General features: G+C 39.9%; 1 protein-coding gene across 1 annotated transcript in view; it reads left to right on the top strand.

The window, feature by feature from the left end:
* Positions 1-4602: 4602 nt before the first annotated feature.
* Positions 4603-16418, top strand: part of DOK6 (docking protein 6) — a gene marked incomplete at both ends in the record, with an annotated part of 242930 nt that continues 231114 nt past the window's right edge. Inside the window, one exon of the mRNA XM_084280160.1 lies at positions 4603-4668. Within this exon, the coding sequence (XP_084136286.1) occupies positions 4603-4668 (66 nt within the window). The remainder of the gene's footprint in view (positions 4669-16418) is intronic.

The following is a 16418-nucleotide window of genomic DNA, read 5'->3' on the forward strand; positions in this document are numbered from 1 at the left end:
ATTTCTATTTACCATAATAAAAATTGCTGTTTATTTTTTATTGCAAACAACTATAGGTGGGAACATGCTCTTTATCAGATGCCTTGATTAAATACAAACTACAGCTTCCCTGATGATCCTTTAGCCAGCGGTTCTCAGCTGATTGGTCAGGGAAGAAGAGGGGGAAACACAGACGCTTTTGCTACACGCTGAGAGATGGAGCTCTCTGTGCTCCTTTTGGCAAGTGTGGTGGAAGTCCATCCTGGCTGAAAATTGCACACAACAGTGTTAACTGTTACTGCAGAATCTTTCTTGGATTCATGCAGGATACGTAAAGAGGGATTTAAAATATGTACTGCCAAAATTTGTTCATTTTGCACACCGAATTAATTTCTGACAGAAGTAAATGGCAATACATACAGTCTGTTCAAAATAGTATTAGATTTGATTGAATTTACATTGCATAGTTTAGAAATTAATGTCTGTGCTTGAAATAATTTGTGACTTGATTACCTGCTGAATCATTTCCCTTTTCAAATGATGACTTCAGACCAACAGGCATATCAGAAACAATCTTCTACAAAATATATGAGGAATTAGATCATGGCGATGCATTCTTCAGAAGGAATCATACAATCTTGTTCCCACCTCCTACTTTTGGCTCTACTGAGTTTGTACCTGTTGAGTTCCTGAAAACATTCACCATCCTGAGATTTCTGAAGAAAAACAGGGTAAAGCATTTGGATAAAGCTTTGGGGAGTCATCCTTCATAAGCTGGACTTTAACAGCAGATGCAATATACAAATGTGCTATGAATACACAATACTATTTTTGTGGGGCAGTAACAAGAGACTTCAGCCATCTTCCTGTGATTCAGAGTGGCACTGCTATTCATTTGTGCCACAAGCTGCCCATGGGACCCATATGCAAATGAATATTTGATCATTCTGACTGGTGCTATCTAAAGTGGCTGAAAATAAATTCCAGACCAATCATCTTATTAGATCAGATTATTTTATAGTCTAAAGAATGTAGAATGAAAATGCCTTGTACTTTGCACATATTTTGCTTATCTCTCACTGCATTTTATTGTAATAAATAATATTAGTGCATTTCATATATGAATTATAAAGAAAAATGCAAGAACAGTATTCAATAATTTGGTATATGATAAAATAGTATTAACAAGAATAAATGTCGGATTAGCTTTGCAATGCATAATATTTTTCAAGTTCAATGGTAGGAAATTTTCCACACCATACAGTTCAGACAACAAGACATGCATGTTAGCGAGACACACAAGTCCTACTATATTGTTACCTCTTACTGCAGAGAGTGAAAAGCTAAAAAAATACCAGTGAATTCTGTATGTTCTGAAACAGCTGCCCCTTTCATATGATATATAGCACAATCTTAAAAAAAAAGAAATTAAAAAAAAATCATACCATTATTTCTGTCTCAGTTTTGAAGGCACATGCAATTTTACTCAGATGTCACAAGTCAAATTTTGCGTAGCTGAGAGGTGGTTGAAAGGGGCAATGATTGCACAGGAAAACAGGCCTACAAACTCACAAATCTTTCAGGGTTAATCTGTAAGGGAAATGTCTTTTTGTCAGTTAACTGAATAGGATTATGTACTTTTCTGGTTGGCAATTGAAAGGAAATGTTCCTCTCCTTTTTGATCCTTCAAGAGCTTTCTGTACTTTTAAACAATCACTAGTATAATTTTGAATAAAGCTTAATGTTTAATATGTTGTAAGGTATCTAGAAATAATTGTCTTGTAGGCATATCCCATTTTCTCTCTAAAATCACTAAAAATCTATAAAATGTTCTGATTTGACATGTTGTTAATACAGAAATTAAGGAAGAAGTCATATTCTGCTCAAAGTAGAAGTTCAAACCTACAATATCCTTTTGACATTTTGCTAGAGGTACTTAGGAAGCCAGAACAGTGTATAGGTTAAGTATTTTTCTCTTTCCCTTTTTTAAAATGATAATATCTTTTTAAAATAATTACATAATTATATAGAAGTTCTTGAATAAAAGCAATGCAGAACCTTAATCCTAGCAGGTGTTCCAAGGTTCATGTAATTGGGAATAAAGGTGCTAGAAAATGTAAGGACAGGAAAACTTTTATCTGCTTCACCATTTATTAATTGACTGACCAAGAAAATCAGAAAAAATAAAATAGTAAGCACTATTGAGGAAAGACTATTGTTTTTGCCTATGGTGATTTAACCTAGCAGGCAGCTAAAACAACCTCTCCATTGTTTGCTCACTTCCCCCTAGTGAGATGGGAGAACAGAACTGAAAAGAAAGAAAAGGTAAAACTTGTGGGTTGAGATGAAGACAGTTTAATAGGAGAGAAAAGGAAGACAAAAGTATATACAAAACAAACGATGCACAGCACAGTTGTTCACCAACCGAAGCTGATACTCAGCTAGTTCTTGAGTTGAACTGCTTCCCAGCCCACTTCCTAGATATATATGGAGCATGATGTTATATGGTATGGAATATCCCTTTGGCTAATTTGGGTCACCAGTCCTGGCTCTGTCCCCTCCCAGCCTCCTGGTCACCCTTCACCTTCTCATTGACAGATCAGTATGAGAAGCTGAAAAGTCCTTGACTGCTAGGCAACAACTAAACCATCAGTGTGTTATCAACATTATTTTCATCCTAAAACCAAAACACAGCACTATATCATCTACCAGAATGAAAATTACCTCTATCTCAGCTGAAACCAGGACACCCTAGTATCATAATTTTCGCACTTGTTAAACTTGGATAAAAAGCCAACAGCAGTCAGTGAAGTTGCAAGAGTCTTTAGATAATAATATTAAGGTTCTGGGTTGGCGGGGGGTTGGGTGGTTTGTTTGTTGGTTTTGGAGGGTTTTTTTGGTTGTTTTTTTGTTTGTTTGGGGTTTTTTTAAATGTGATTCTATATCTGGTTTATGACAGGCTAGCAAAAATACTTTTAGTACAGTTAAAAATGTTTTGGAAATCAGAATCATCAAGATTTTTATTCCCCATTTTCCCTACATAGAGTGCAGGTACAAAGCTTTTCCTTATAATTCCAGCACCCAAGCACCTTAAACGATTTTCTAGATTGTGTCTTTCCAATTTGCTGCAAGATTGATCACTAGATCTAAGTTCCAAAGTGTTTTTTGAAGCACGTTTAATGTGCAGAAGGTTGGATATGCAAAACCAACTGAGTTATAACAAACCTCATCATCTATTTGCTAAGAATATTGTCTATTGATTTTGAAAGTCTGAAATAAATGTGGCAAACTTTCAACTATAGAAAAAAGTCTCATTGCCTCAGCCTGTAGCACACCGTATGCTGCAAATCCCTGATTCGTAAAACTTCAGGGCAATGATGATGCAGTAGAAAGTAAATATCTAGGAAAAGAGCTTATGAAACTTTTATTAAGCTTATCATAAAAATCAATCTTTTTTTTTTCACCGAAAAGGTTTATGAAGTACATTTTCATGACACAATAGTAACACTCTCTCTTGTCAATTGCATACACCTGTAGTTTTTCTTTCTCAAGCAGCGTAGGGTCATTCTTATCCATCCCTGTTTTGCATATAGCTGGAGCACTCACAACCAATTCCATTTCTTTTCTTTTGCTTCCCCCACCCCCGCCCCCGATCTCTTCTCAACGTCATTTTTTTCAGAAGAGGTTCTTCCTTCTAGATCCACCTCAAAGAGCAGTATGATTAATTAAAGCCATGGTCATCACTGCAGAGGGCACAGAACGCCTCTCATTGAGACACCTCCATTTTCAGGTTCAGGTGGACTTGTGGGGGTTTCTTTCTGAGGTTTTTGGTTTGGTGGGGTTTTTTTTTGAGTTTTTTTTTATGTACTTTTGTACTTCAAGTGTTTGTTTCCTTGAGTTCGTTGCATTGACACAACATGCCATTGTTTGCGGTGGGCGTCTACGCTGCTTCCCGAATACGCAGGCAGAGAGATGCCCTCCCGGGCAGCGTGTCCGACGGGATCTGCCACCAGCGCGGGGATGCCACGGCCACACCGACCTGGCAGCCTGGGGAAAAGTGGGTAACGCCGCCAAGGCCAGGGAGAGCATCTGGCCTCAGCCCTGCGTCATGCCCGGGGGCGGCGGCGGAGCTCACCCCACCACCGCCGGGCTCAGGAGACCCGCACCGCCTCCCCGGGGACACCATCCCGAGCGGCCCCGACCCCCGGCGGCGGACAGGGCCGGTGCTGGAGGCGGGTTCCGCGGCCGCGGCGCCGGGGGCGGTGTCCTCGTTCTGCTCCGCCCGCCGCCCCGCCCGCCTTCCCGGCCGTAGGCGCGGGCAGCCGCGGAGCTGCCGCCGGGCGGAGCGGAGCGGAGCGGAGTCGAGCCGAGCTGAGCTGAGCCGGCGGCTTGGGAGAGGCGAGGGGTCGGTGGAAGAGTGGAACGGGTGGCCGTCACCCCGGGGCGGCGCGGCGAGTGGTCTCCGCGGGAGGAGCGCGGAGCGGAGCGCGGCGCCTGCCGCTGCCTGGATGCCAGAGGCGCCTCGGGAGCCGGCGGCCGGCGGCACCCGGGAGGGCCCGGGGGAGGAGGAGACGGAGGAGGAGGACTCCGGGAGTGAAGGCGAGGAAGCAAGGAGCGCTGGCCATGGCCTCCAACTTTAACGATATAGTCAAGCAGGGCTACGTGAAAATCCGCAGCAGGAAGCTGGGGGTGAGTGAGCTCTCCCTTCTCTGGCCCTAGCTGGGGAGGGGGCGAGGCGCTGGCGGCAGCCTCGCCGGCCTGGGGGGCGGCGGTGACCCGGGCCGGGGCCGCCAGCGCGGGGCGCGGCGACCTGCTGCTGCCGCCGCCGCCGCCGCTGCTTGGAGTTTGCTCCCGTCTCCGGAGGGGTCGGTGGGGATGCGCTGCCATTGCACCTCGGAGAGAGCCGGTTTCTCCCCGCTCCCTCTCCGGGAAGGCGCCGCTCCTCTTTTCTTTCTCAGCGAGCGCCTTCCAGGGTCACAGTCCGCGGAAAGCTTCGCCCCGTCCCTCCGTCCTCCCCGGGTCCCGCAGCCCAGGCTGCGGCAGGACGCCAAGGGGCTTGGGCGTCCGTCCCCCCCCCGCCTTCCCCTCGCCTCGATGCCTCCGGCGGGGGCTTGGCTGGGGGGCTGAAAGGCGCAGGCAGGATCTGTAAAAACTTTGTGCACAGATTCTCCCTCCCCCCATCCCCTTTTGGGAAAGGGATGTCTTCAGGCAAGGCGAAGTCTGAAAACGTTGGAGGCTGGTGACAGAGCAGCCCACCAGTAACAGAAAAGCGGGGCGGCTGGTGCCCGAGGGCGCGGGGTGGGGGTGGGCTGGGGAAGGAGAGCCTGCAGCGGGCCCGGGACAGGCGGCAGGGAGTGGGGAGGGAAGGGGGTGACAGACCCATGGTCAGGCAGTTGTGGAGGATGTGATTAGAACTAGGTGCGGCCTCTTAGCCTCAGTACACACCGGGACGCTAAGGGAGACCCAGGAGGACGGTGTTGTCAGGCTGGCCGTGGGCACTTTCCTTAGTGGGGTACAGCGAGCCTTGAAAAGACAGTGAAGTTGGAGCTGAGTGCATGCAGGGGCCAGGATTTCCTAAACTTAAGACGCTCCCGGGACTCATCAGTTTGTGCTTTCTCTTACCCTTTGTGCGTGTGAGAATGAGAAGGCTCAAGGGAGATGGAAGCCCCAAGGCCTCTGTTGGTTTGTACAGCTGCTGGTGTTGCCAGTAACCCCAAAAGACCAAGGCCCCTGTGGGTTTGAGACGAAGCCTAGCTGGGGCTGGGAGGAGGACTTGTGTTCTTTGGGTTCACGTTTGGTTTTTTCACTGGGTTTGCAGAAAAGTGGAGAGCCCCTGCCTGCTCTCCCTTCCAGGAAGGTGGGTTGCCTCTCCTGCTTTCCCCTGAAACCTAACAGAGCTGTGTGAAATCTGCCCTTCCCTGAGTTGTGCTCTGCAAGCTTATCACAGTGCTAATATTTATCTCCTCCTCCTCCTTTCCCCCCAGATGCTGTGCTTTGCTTGCAGACACAGTGTGCAGTATGGTGGGAGACTAATCATAAATTGACCTTTGGAGCACTTCGCTGCTTTGTCAGGGCTGTTAATTCCAAAAGAGCACAGAGGGTTTGGTCCTTGTAGGTGCCAACTCCAAATGTTTGAGAGATGGTCTATATCCAAACAGAGTGGATGCTCTTATTAATGATTTTGCAACCCAAGTCACTCGATGCATCAGTCAAGCATTACTCTATCTGAAGAAGCAATTTGTAAGCCTTAGTTTGTTTCTGGCAGCACTCCGCTTAACCTTTGCTCATCAATTTTTTCCCAGCTCAGCAGAGTTATTAGATGGGCCCAACACAAAGCAGTGAGGTGATGATACCACATCACCTTCACATTGGTAGCTGGAGGCATAGTTAACCTATTTGATTTGCAAATCTGTATTTGAAGGTCTCTCAGAGACCTTTAAGTGTGAAATTATGTATATCTCTAGGTGTATGAATACTTTTGTATATCTAGATGTATAGCATATATGCAACAAATGTTATGTTCATATTACAGTAATCTTGGATGATACTTGCTGACTTGTGAAAATGAAATTATGAAGACAGTCCTTTCACTGCAGCATATATTAAGTAGCTTGATTTTTTTGTTTGCTTTGAAGACTGATTTTTTTTTTTTTTGGTAGGGACATGTAACTGCATTTTCTTTTTGAGTAGATATTATTCATGGTTGGAATGATTATCATACTTCCACACTAAACAGAAGTGAAACAATTCATGCGGTGTCTATGGAGGATTTTCTCCTGCTGAAGAGGTGTATGGGGGTGACAATTCAGACTACACAGCCTCAGGCAGGTGGTAGTATAAGCTTAAATATGACATATGGGTATGCACATCTGAATAAATCTATTAAGTACAATGTAAAATGGATTATATTTTATAGAAAATAGCATCAAAATTCAATTGAGTGTGATGGTTGAAAGGTATGAATATGTGTGTATATATCCATAGCTAATTGGATTCTTGTGACTGAATTTCTAAATTAATGCAATTTTTATTCACCAAGTGAAGCATTAAAGGTTTATATTTTCTCCCTTACTTATATCTCCAAGTCCAAACCTTAATGAATTACACTAGAGCTGTCATAATGTAGTTGAATACATCAGTTTTCATGGATATGGATGTCTGTTAATGAATGTTTTTAACCTCCGAAGAATACTGAAAGGACAGAAGAGAGCTGGGAGTTCTGGAAGCTAAGGCCAAGATAATTTTGAAATATGTAAATAGAGTTGTATCTCGTGCTGGTTATGTTTTATTCTTATACACTGGAAAATACTGATTTGATTTTATTTGGTCATAAATAGTTTATATTCTTCGAATATTTTGATGTCTCCTGAAAAATAGATTGATTAGAACTTGGAGAGCCGAGGTGACTAATACCAATTTTAGTGCTAGACTTGGGCAATAAAACTAATTCCAACCTTTAGGCTGGTAGCCAACTCATTATGGAAGTTCTTCCAGTGCAGCTTTTATTCTGTCTTGTTTTGTGACTGAGGGAGCCCTGGCTGGGGTTTGAATGGAAGATGCTTCAGTATAATTCAGCCTATGAAGTTTCAGGTGAAACTGAGTGATGTAATACTGTAGAGCGAAACCTGGTACCATATTTCCTTTTTATAAAAAAATGTAAACAACCCAACAAAACAAACAAAAGCTAAACCAAAACAACAGCAGCCTTTGACTTGGCCTGAGTCTTCCTCTAGAATTTAAGTTTCCAAGAATTTTGTTTTCAAAAACCCAAGTCATAAGTCTTGTGAAACAGAAAATCTTTATGAATGGGTTTTGTTTTGTTTTTAGCAAGGTATCACTATGTTTACCTCTGACTTACCAAAGCATCTTGCTCTATATACTTGTTGCCCTGGCTACCTACTCCCCACATATATGCAAATTAGATGAGTAGTATGGGAGAGTGCTTTCTCTAGTCACAGAGGACACACAGATGCCTGTTCTCGACCAGACCTTGGAGCTGTTTTGCCAACAGTAAGTGATTTTGGTCAGAAAGGGGATGTGAAGACAAAGACAAGGCCTGAGTCTTGATGGGAATACGTGCCAAGAAGCTCTGTGATGGTTTGCCCATATTTTGTTGGGATCTGCCCCCTACTTCTGTTGGGAATATCAGGGTCTCCTCTGTGGAGGTGTCAGGCCATGAAAAGACCTCCAGCCAGTTAGACCGCTTAGCCTAACTCCTTACTTTTATTAAGCATAAGCTATATAAAAAAAGATTTCTATGGTGCCTTGGAATTTTAAATATATATTAAAGCCTGTGTAGTTGACAGTCTCACATGTATATGTGACAAACGTTTTCATCAGAGTGTCACAAGTAACTTTGAAAAGTAGAAGCTGTATTCAGCGAGGATAACTGTACTTCAAGCATCTTTTAAAAATCTGTTTCCCTGCAGCCTAAATATGCCTTTCTTTTCAGTCCTCTGGCATTCCTGTGCTGTTTGATATTTTGCTTTTCTCTAATACTATATAAAGGAAATACCTCATTCTTGCAGCCATTACATTTGACCTGTGTGACCCTCCTTTGAAATAAATTTGATTGTAATGTGGTGTGCTGTTCAGATCAGAATAGGTCATTTGTGTAGTGTGGAACAGGACTGTGCTGCCTTTGTTCTTTTGGAATCTTTCATACTTGTGTTGCATTAAAATTCATATGACACAATTTTATACTGTGCTGGCTGTGCTCATAGGCTGAAACTTTCTTGTAGCAGATTGAATCCCTTTGTTGCCTCCTAATAAACTAAGCTGTGAGGATTTCATGCCTTGTTGAAGTGCTGTTTCTTAGAAGAAAAACAATCTGATGTCACATTAGGAAGTCTAATTAAAAACGAGCATTGTGTCACTTTGATAGTCATGTTGTGACCCATATCAACCTTCGAAGTCATAATCTTTTTGTTTGTTTGTTTTTGTTTGTGGGGTGGGTGGGTTGGTTGGGTTTGGGCTTTTTTTTGGCATGCCTTGGCTGCAGAACAAAAGAGTCCTATCTAATGGAAATTTTCACTCAGTTGGTGAATAAATACTCGTTTTTATGTGTTTACACATACTGAGTAGAATTATTTCCTGAGTGGTTCAGCTCATACTCTAATACCACTATCCAAAGAGAAAATTGTACCTGCCAGTCAGTCTTGATTGAGTAATAAATAACACGTTGCTCTTAGTCACGAAATGAAAAGTTTTACCATGTAAAAACCGCCTATTTTTAGCTACATTTTTAGATCATTACAGGTAGCTTTTCTGGAAATGAACGCAGTCCTTCTCCTTCTGCTGTTAACCCTGTCTTCAATCAATCAGCACTAACAGTGCTATGAATGCAAACCTCTGACTGCAGCTTGGTTCCTCCAGAAACAGGGCACTATGTCTTACAAAATCCTAACGTTTAATTAATACTGTGTGTATATTCAAGGTGGAGAACGTGGAGGGATCTGCAAAATACCCTGAGTTTTAGATTATATTGATCGATGGCAGCAGCTTTGCAAGTGGGTCATGATGAACACAGAGGGCAGAGTAAAGGTTCTTCTGTTTCTTTGAGTTGCCATAGCATATTCTAAGAAAGAAACAAACAAATGAAGAAGCCCAAGCGTACAGTGCAGCCTGGACTGGATATCCTTTCCATAGATTGTTTTATGTTATTATCTGTGGCAAATATCTGCTCAGCCTCTTTGAAAAGCACTAAAATTGCCATTTATAACTGCATCCTGACAGATGACCTCAACTATGAATTACATCTCTGAGCATGAAGATAATTCAAATGAAAATTTAAAAACTGAATTCCTGTTTATAATGATTTTATTTTAGTAAAAGGCCAGACTGGCAGGATGTAGATGCCAAATTTCTTCCATGTAAAGAAGTTCCTTTTCCATGCTGCCTCAAGACAGGCTGAGATATGGAATTAAAAGGATTTAACTGCAATCCATTAAAGAAGCTAGTCACATTTACTACTTAAAACTGAAAGTATTATTTAAAATACCAATAATTACTGCTTTCAGTACTTTTTCTTGCTACAGTTACATGAATGGCTTTGCAGAATTAAATGGAAAATATATAGATTTCCAATTTGGTCATTATGGAAATAACAATCATCTTGAGCTTTTGACCAGTTCTTATTGATTAAGCATATTGTGCAGGAAATGGAAAGAAATATCGTGCAGCCATTGTAAGCAAGGACAGAAAGTCCAACAATTTTTTTATGCTAATGTTTGTGTTTAAAAGAAACTTGTGAGTCAGGCTTGTGTTAAGCACTGGAGAGTTGCTGTGTTTCCCAATTGTTTTTCTTGATGTGCTTTTGCATGTGTTAATTCTCAGGGGGCCTTATAACCAAAGGTCTATTAATTTTGTAGTGTTTGGCGCTTATTTCAAGGGACAAATGGTTTGTCTTTTGCAGGTAGCGTATCATGTCCATGTTATCAGTGCATTATAGATGCCTCTATTTTTACTCTTGTGTGTAACATCATTAGCCTCAGTCAGATTGCGTTTTAGCCGTACGTCGGTTTCACAAAGAAGCATTTGTAGACTTGACCTCTTTCAGTTGCATATTGTGAGTTGGTAAATTTTTATTGACAGCTGATTTGAATCTCCTGTGAGGTGATGGCCTTTTAGGTTTTTTTTTGTTTAGGAGTCTGTAATTTTTTTTTTTGTCAAAAACAATGGACATTAAAGGCCTGACCAAAGGACCCAGAGTCAGTTTAAAGGAGCCCATTAACTTTGGTGGCTTTGGTTCAGAGTCCTGGCGGTAGCGTTAACAGCACGCGTAGAACGTGAGTTTCCTTCTTGTCAAATGCCCTTCAGATCCTACGCAAAGGAGTTGTCCTTTCTCAAGTCAGTAATTACGGAAGGGAACATTCTATACGGATCCTTGAAATACACAAGGAATTATTCATGTCATTCCAGTACTGAGTTTTCTTCCTAGTTTTTTAGGAATAATCTCGCTTGAATCGTTCATTCAAATTTTTGCAAGCAGTGCAAAATGCTTTACAGCGGTTGCCTGGCAACAACATATTCAGGCAACAGTATATGTGAATCAGTTGTTAGTTATACATTTATATATGGCTATGTATAGAGAACACATTTTCGTTAGGTACTAATGAGAAATTTCTAAAAAGGCATGCTATGAAACGTGCTGCTTTTCTTTTTCTAAGACAAAAAGGGTTTGGGGTCTACATTACCTTGAAAAGTTTTGTCTTTTGTTTTAGCCTGTGTAAAATAAATAAATAAATAAATAAATCTGCAGGTTGGACAGCTTTTCACTAATATTGTGACAGAGTTGGTGTACCCATAGGCAGTCACAGAAAGCGATGTAAAATACTCTTTTTCTTGAAAGTGAAAAATATTTCAATACGTACAGATGCTGATTTGTATCACTCACTGTTCTTGAAATTAATAATGCTATTGAACCACAGTGTGGGTACTTTACTGTAGTAATGCATATCTGTTCTATTTAAAATAATGCTTGTAACTGTTGTGCTGCATTTTATGTTTTTAATCTCTTCAACTTGCAAGGCAGCTTTAAGAACCATAAAGATACTGGTGAATTATTGTCATTAATCATTTTGCTGAAAACTTTTTTTCCAGATAAAATACATAGATGAACTCTAAATACTGTGAAATTTCTGTAGTAAGGTTACCTAAGATAAAAAAGGAAATGTTTCAGTCCTGTGGAGAAAGTTTTTGTACAGTAGGGCAAAATTGCAAACTTATAAAGAAGCATGGAGGGGAGAGTGGGGTTTGCTGTAACTGTATCACACCACTTCTGTGTCACAAAAATGCTTTATTTCACTTCATTTTTTTACTATTCAGAATCCCATGCCGCATGTCTGAGATGAAAATTTGCATGATTGTTTAGTGCAGCTGGCAAACCACAAGAACTGAAAACCTGGTACAAGTCAAGAGATTTCCAAATAGTGAGATTTTCAGCTGGTTTGAGAATTGGATCTGCTGACTCCAGGACTCTGTTACTAGGACAGGCAGAGTCTTGTTCAGAAAGCTGGGACTAAAGCTGTGGAGAGTTTTGAAGGCGAATGTTAATATTGAATTCGACATAGAAATGAAAGGAAAAATGATGTGATGTGTAAGGTAGTGATGAAGTATACTTCCTTTCCATGAACACCACTGCACAATAACTTCGCAGCTTTTTAACAGTCGTACTGTGTGAAACACGTCATGGCCATCATATTGAGAGGCTAGAAGATCATGCAAATGGAGCCTCAGAGGAGTTACTGTTCACTTCAGATGCACATAAATTAGCAAGATAATTAATGAAAGTTTGTAAATCTTTTAGAAGATTGATCTTATTTCTGTGTGGTGTTCAGTTGCCAAACTGGCCCTCATCATCTCCAGCTTATCTGGACTGAACTGTGGAAAGGTTGTATTCATTAACATGCCTGTAAGGAATTGGAAACATGGAGCATTGACTAAATCTGTGGAAAAAAGTTACACACTGTCTGCCTACTGCCAGAAAGGCTCTTCGGCATGTTTCCATTCCCTCTTCATTGCAGAAAGAGTTAATTGCAAAGTTTAGCGTCAAAAGTCTTTCACTGCAGCAGAACCAAATTAGGGACATTATTAGAGCAGGCATCTCATGATACTTTAAAAATCTCTGTCCGTGGAAAAATTTTTTTAGACACTGTTGCTCTGGCATCCTCTTCCCTCAGAGTGAATTAGTATATTCTCTTTTTTCACACAAACATTTTTTCCTTCAAAAAGAAAAGAATAGATGAAGTCATACAAAATGTTAATTATGATTACGCCTTCAGAAAACTTTGTTGTTATTTTGGACAGCACCTAGAAAGAGGAGACCACGTTTGTGGTTTTCCACAAGGAATTATTATGATAATTATAATTTATAGTTACTTTTTTTATAATTACTTTTATTTTTTGTTCTTGTTTATCTGAGTACTTACAGAGAATGCAGTTTGTGATAAGTATTTACCTGATGCAGTAAATCTGTTACCTAGTTTAAATGAGATGAGAGAATGTGAAAAAACAAAATACATGGGGCTTAACTAAGAATGGAGAAAACTTCCATTTTAACTGAAGTTGATACACTGAATTATTAATCACTAGATTAGTATGATAATAATAAGGTACTTTCAAATGAAATTGTTTTGCTGATTAAAGTATTTTTTGTTGATGCAGTTACAATAGTAATATGTTCTCTGAACAGTAATTATTTTACTTCTTGAAGCTATACTTAAAATTATGCCTGTGAATACTTCACCAAAGCGTAGAATTTCCATAAGAGAACAGGAAAAGAACAGGCATATTTTTGCCACAACAAAAGCAAGCCATGGCTGTTCAGTGCATGGTCCTTTCAGTTGCTAAACACGTTCTGATCTCTTGACTTCTGTAGCCGGCACTGAAGGTCCTCGTCTTCTCCTGTGATATCATCCTTAATGAACATCGTTTTCTCGGTCAATTAGGCAAGGCCAAACACTACGTCAGTCATATTAGTGATTCTTGCTTTTAGAGTTGCTTGGTGTTCATCTTCTGCCTGAGAGAGATTGAGATTCTTCACCTGGGATGGCTTAAGTTTTGTATCTGACAATAAAGTTTCTTGACTTCTGAGTATCAAAGTAGTATTTGATGCTCAGTATTATTATTCTCAAAGTTAGAGGCTTTTGAACTCCATCCGTGTATAGTGTTACCAATAATCCTAAAAAGACCGAGGCTTACAGAGATACAAATACATGAAGAATTTTTTTTGTGAGAAGTGTTACTTTGCTTTTCGCCTTCTGAGAGAAAAACGTTGCTCTGTGTGTGTATATATATATATAATTTTTTATATATATATAGGTATATAAAAGAACAGCAGAGTTAGAAGGTTAATTTTCCGTAGTTGTAACAAGACAGGTAGTAAAATAAAATATATTCTACTGATTATTTTTTTTTTCCTGTAGGTCTTGTTTCTTAAACTACAGTGAGTTGTTTTCTTTTTCTTTTTTTTTTGAGCTTTTTTGCACTTAGTGAAATAACCTCTTTGTAGAAGACAGAAGTCTTTGTGCTTTCATGTTGAATGGTATATGAGAAGAGTTAAATTTTAGTCTTTTTCAGAGATGTAGTTTGTAATCTTGAGCACTTTGATTGATTCCAGCCTTATTCTCAATTATACTAAGCTCACTGTACACCACATAAATTAAATGTAAAGCTGCATTAAGGCCTCTTATACTGCCAGCATAGTGAAGAATGCTGCTAATGTAAATGGGAAACAGGCTTTTTGAGCTTAGGTTTTCTGTCTGTAAAATGAGTATAATCTCTTTTAATCCACCTCTTCTTTATTTTGTCTGCTTCAACTATAAACTCTTGATAAATTTTCCTGTTGAGATACGTAGCTTGGCTAGCACTGATCATGGTTAAAACTGTTATTAAGTACTACCACTGTATGGATATGTTTTAGAATATTCAAGAATTTATTTTTTAATAATTTAGGTCACGTGTTTGAGGTTGGAAGGGCCCTCTGGAGGTTTTGTGGTCCCCTCCTGCAGGCAGGGTCACCGTCTATTTTATTATACTGACTATTGCTTACTGTCAGGATTTGTACAGGTATCTGAGTTATTTTATTTCTTATAAATAAAGTAAGTAAATATTTTGCTGCATCCCCCCATTTTTAGCAATAGAAATGATTGCTCATCAGTTTTAATCTTAGAAGCAGTTGTCACTGATAGGAAGGCAAGAAGTCTGAAGCTAATAAGGAGAAAGACACATAAGTCCTATCAGAGTTATTTGACACAAAGTTGTACCACAAAATCTGAAGTCTTGATTGGCTTTGCTTTTAAGAATAGTTATAATTGAAAATGTTAAAGGTACAGTTATTCGTGTCTTAAGTGGCAGAACAGTTCTGAGACGTGACCACCAGTCAATTTGTAACTTCTGGGGTTACTGGTCTGCAGTTGTGGATGTAAATTTCTGACCAGAGACATGGAAATTAACCATATTAGTCAAATGTACATCACACAATGCAATGACCTCATTTAAAGCAGAGGTTAGTGATGTTCCTACAAGATATACACTGCACTAGCAAAGAAAGATCAGTGGTCAGTTTCAGAGAAAACACTGGAACTGGACAGTGTACTTCCTCTCTTAAGGGAATCTTACCTATACAATGTGTGCAATGAAGAAGAAACTACAGAAGTGTTTAATGAAAAGAAATGCATGATTGGATGAAAAGTACTTAATCAAATTACAGTTTGTCCACAATAGTAATGCGAGCATGAGCAACTCCAAAGCAGCATTGTAACAGCCAGTATTATCAGGATACTGGTTTGCTTTTAATTAAATAGAAGTCCTTTTCTACAGCCTTTTGAAGTCACGGAAAGATTTGTATTCTCTTCACTAGGTCATAGCTCAAAACAAAAGGTTGGAAGGATGCTGGGTAGCCTTTGCTATTGTGATGCATTTTGGTTAGGCTTATGCAGTGTCAGCACACTCAGATAGTAATGAGTTCAACAAAACACAGTTCCTTCGTAATTACATTTTTCCAGTCATTCAATAATTCTGAGTTTTAGGCGGTTTTAATAATGAAAATTTTCTTTGTTAATGTGAACATGTGGATGAGCTCATCAACTTTTTCTGGTGTATGTAATCATTCCTTTCATTAGAACTAACTTCACCTATTGGAAATGAATCTCTGACGCTGGTTGTTCTTGATAATGGCATGAAATGTATTAAATATTTAAATATTAAAAATGTAGCAGAAGGAATAAGGACTTAAAGAAAGGTACCAGACTGCTCTATTCTGATGTCATTGCAGATAAACAGGAATGGAATTATATTTGTTTTCCCAGAGTTCATAGTAAATCAGAAGACTGTAGTTTTTTAAAGGTAGAGTAGATAAGTTAATGCAAAGGCTCTGTTTTTAGAATATAAGCCATTGCATGGTACAGAACTTGCCCAAGACCCAGGGGCCAAGCAGTATATTTGAGGGTCACTACCATTTCAGAAGATTTATTTTATTTTGAAGAATTACATCTGGATGTCTTGTAGAGGATGATTAGAGATAACTGTGTTCAAATGCTTCCTAATCGTTTGGGATGAAGGCAATACTCAGAAATTGTGAAAGGGAGCTGTAGCTGGTGATAACAGCTTAGCAGTCAGTGGAGAACATTGGCTAAATGATCAGAGATAGGTGTCTGAGGTGCTTTGAAAACTGAAGCAGTGCAATGAGACTCAGGGAGGAATCTGTGGAGAAGCCATAGAATGGAGTTAGATGGAATTTATGGGCAAGAGGAGGAAAATTTATACTGGTGGGCCTCGTACTCTATTTACTTGAGGATAAATGTTACTCTAACAGATTTTATACGATAATATACCTACAGTGTTTAGATGTATTGCTTTGGGATTTCTTGCACTGAAGGAGAAAATAGAAAAGTAAATGTGTATATTTTATAGACTTTAAAATATTTTTGACATGATTT

Source organism: Gallinula chloropus, assembly GCF_964237585.1.
Source record: "Gallinula chloropus genome assembly, chromosome: 2".
NCBI classification, from domain to species: Eukaryota; Metazoa; Chordata; class Aves; order Gruiformes; family Rallidae; genus Gallinula; species Gallinula chloropus.